Source organism: Clarias gariepinus, chromosome 2 (genome assembly GCF_024256425.1).
Source record: "Clarias gariepinus isolate MV-2021 ecotype Netherlands chromosome 2, CGAR_prim_01v2, whole genome shotgun sequence".
In the NCBI taxonomy this organism is placed as follows: Eukaryota; Metazoa; Chordata; class Actinopteri; order Siluriformes; family Clariidae; genus Clarias; species Clarias gariepinus.
This window is the reverse complement of record NC_071101.1, coordinates 50343607-50346502: the sequence shown is the minus strand read 5'-3', so window position 1 is coordinate 50346502 and position 2896 is coordinate 50343607. Positions and strand designations below refer to the sequence as shown.

Sequence of the window (2896 nt, the reverse complement as noted above, 5' to 3'; positions counted from 1 at the left end):
ACGTCAGGAAGAACAGACAGAAAGTCTTGACAAAAAAGTTTGCATAAACAACTTTTTACAATGTTACCATGAAAAAAAACTATACTGTATATAATGTACACAGGTATTATATGGTGGGAAAGTGCTATATAGTAGTATACTAATGTTTATTTGTATATTATTTTATATTTTATATATATATAAAATATATATATATATATATATATATATATATATATATATATATATATATATATATATATATATTTGTAAATGAGAAATATTGTGCCACTTTTTATGAAGAAAGAACATTGATTAATTCAGAGTCTGTTTGAAATATTTGCAAGGTAATGATTATTTTAACACACCTCCTAAACCATGGATAAAACAGAGCATAAATAAATGGATTAATGGTGGAATTGAGATATAATATAACAAGGACTTTATGTGAAATTTCTGGCTCTAGTTTAATAACATTGCCTAACAAACTATAAATAAAATAAGGAATTAAACAAACCAGAAACACAGACACTAAAAAGCCGAGAACTTTAGCTGCTTTTCTCTCAGATTTCATTGAGTGTGAGGTGATTTTCTGTGTTTTAGGCCGTGTGTGATTATTAAGCTCTCTGATAGCAGTGGCATGTTTCTTAGCAATCACAAAAACTTGAGTATACAATATGATTATAACAGAAAGTGGAAATATAAATGAAAATATGAGATCAATTACAGTCCAAACCTCATTTGGAACTGAGAAACACTTTCCAGGACACATTACAGAACTTGTGAAACTCCCACTAAAATGACAAAAAAGTATGTTGTATATAAGACATACACACCAGTTAGAAGAAACCATGATGCACATTGTTTTTACAGTGATTGTGTTTGTGTAGAAAAATGGGTTTGTCAGAGCCAAATATCGATCTACAGCGATGAAAGCAATATTATAGATGGACTGGTTTTCTAGAAAAAATGAAGTGATCATCAAGGACATGCAGCTTCCTGTATTAAATATCCAGCACGATTCGATTGTCCAAATAAATAAGAGCGGCATCACTAAAGCACCAATTAAGAAATCCGACACAGCCAGAGAGAGCACAAGCATGTTAGTTGGTGTGTGAAGCTGCTTAAAGTGAAAAACAGAGATGATGACCAGCAGATTTCCACACACTGTTAGCAGAACCACAGGAGCTAAACACACGTACAGTAAGATATAAACTGCAGGAGATACAGATCTCTCTGGACAGGAGAAATGCTCACAGGGATCAGACTGGTTCATGAACATAGAATTTCTCCAATGTTTTAAGACTTTAAAGAAATACCTCAAATAGGATGATACTAACATAAAGGCTTAACTGTAAAACGTCACAATTAAATGGATTGTGACACAAACTGCTCTGGTACTTTTATAGTCAAGAAACTACATCCCCTGAGTCCGAGTGATAACAGAATTAATACTGTATGACGTCATGCCTTGCTTGAAACAAAGGCCTAGTAGCTACTCATCAGAGAATTGATCCCGCACTTATTCTTGTGTGTACAATGGCCTCAACCGTTTATCAAACTGAACAAATTAATAAAATGTATTGGCTAAAATAACCAAACTTAAGAGAAAGAATGAAGGATTGAATGAACCACATATATAAAAGGGGTGATGCACACAAAGATGGTTGAAATAGGATCATCTAGGAACTTTTTGCCCTTCGTCTTATGTTAGCTGTCTGTTATTATCTTTTATGTTAACAGGTCGGTTTTGACCCGTGTCTTTAATCAGCCATATTACCCTCAAAACAATTATCATCCAATTTTTTCCTTACCTCTAGGTTACTTTGTTACGCTTCCTTGTCCATTAAACAAATCTGTTTAATATTGTTTGCTGCGACCTCATGAGCTTTTACTTTGACAGCATACCCTTTTGTTTTCAATTCTAAAAAATGATTAAATGAACCTCAAGAGAATTATTTAAATAAATAAAAGGTTGTTATGTTACCTGTCTCTTACGGAGAGGTATTAGAACACATCTTCTAAATAATTTTGTTATATATTTTTTTTTTATTATAATATTACTTACTATAGTAACATCTATGGTGTTATGGGTCAAATTTGACCCATATGTATTTATTTAGAAGAAAAAGGCAAAAAAAGTATTTTCAAAAATAATTTTAATATAAATGGAAAGCTAAATAAGTAAATCCTAAATGTGGATTTGCACGGTCAAACAAACAACGAACAATCAAGCAAATTAAACGAGGCACTACTTCCAAAAATGTTTCGTGTGCAAGAACGTGCATGTGCATTTAGATGCATGTGTGGCAAAAAGGGACACTTTTAGTGTTTTCATTGCGAATATAATTTTTTGCAGTAGAGGCAGAGTACGTTTGTCCTTCTATCTTTATTGCTAGGGCAGACCTGACACCTTTTTCTTTTAGAATCAGGTGGCCTCAGTGGGGTTGTAGCTGTGGCTGTGTAGGTTGATGTTGAGGCAGTGCTGGCCAAAGAGAATGCTGGCACTGATGCTCCAGGGCCAGAGGTAACAGTAGATGAATGTTTTGTTTCCATGGAAAATGCCCTTTCCGGCAGTATATGCCTAATAAGCCAGTGAAAAATGTAGCAAGGTTAGGAGCTTAGTAGCAGGGTGTGCAGGGTGTGCAGTAGACGTGATGTGCAATGTTGTTGGTGGTTATGCCCCACAGGTAGGATGTGAGTAAGAAAAGAAGGAGAAATTCTGGAGTAAATTACATCCAGTGATGGAGAGCATTTCCAGAGGTGAGCAAGTGATAATTGGTACAGATTCTAACAGACATGTTGGGGAGGGAAACAGAGGTGTTGAGAATATGAAGGGCAGGTTTGTTCTCCAGGACAGGAACATAAAGGGACAGATGGTGGTGGACTTTGCAAAGAGAATGGAAATGGCAGTAGT

General features: G+C 34.8%; 1 protein-coding gene across 1 annotated transcript; it reads right to left on the bottom strand.

Moving 5' to 3' along the window:
* Positions 1-274: 274 nt before the first annotated feature.
* Positions 275-1261, bottom strand: LOC128541516 (trace amine-associated receptor 13c-like). Its single transcript, XM_053511979.1, has one exon. It carries the CDS (start codon positions 1259-1261, stop codon positions 275-277), a length of 987 nt encoding a protein of 328 aa, XP_053367954.1.
* Positions 1262-2896: the final 1635 nt, after the last annotated feature.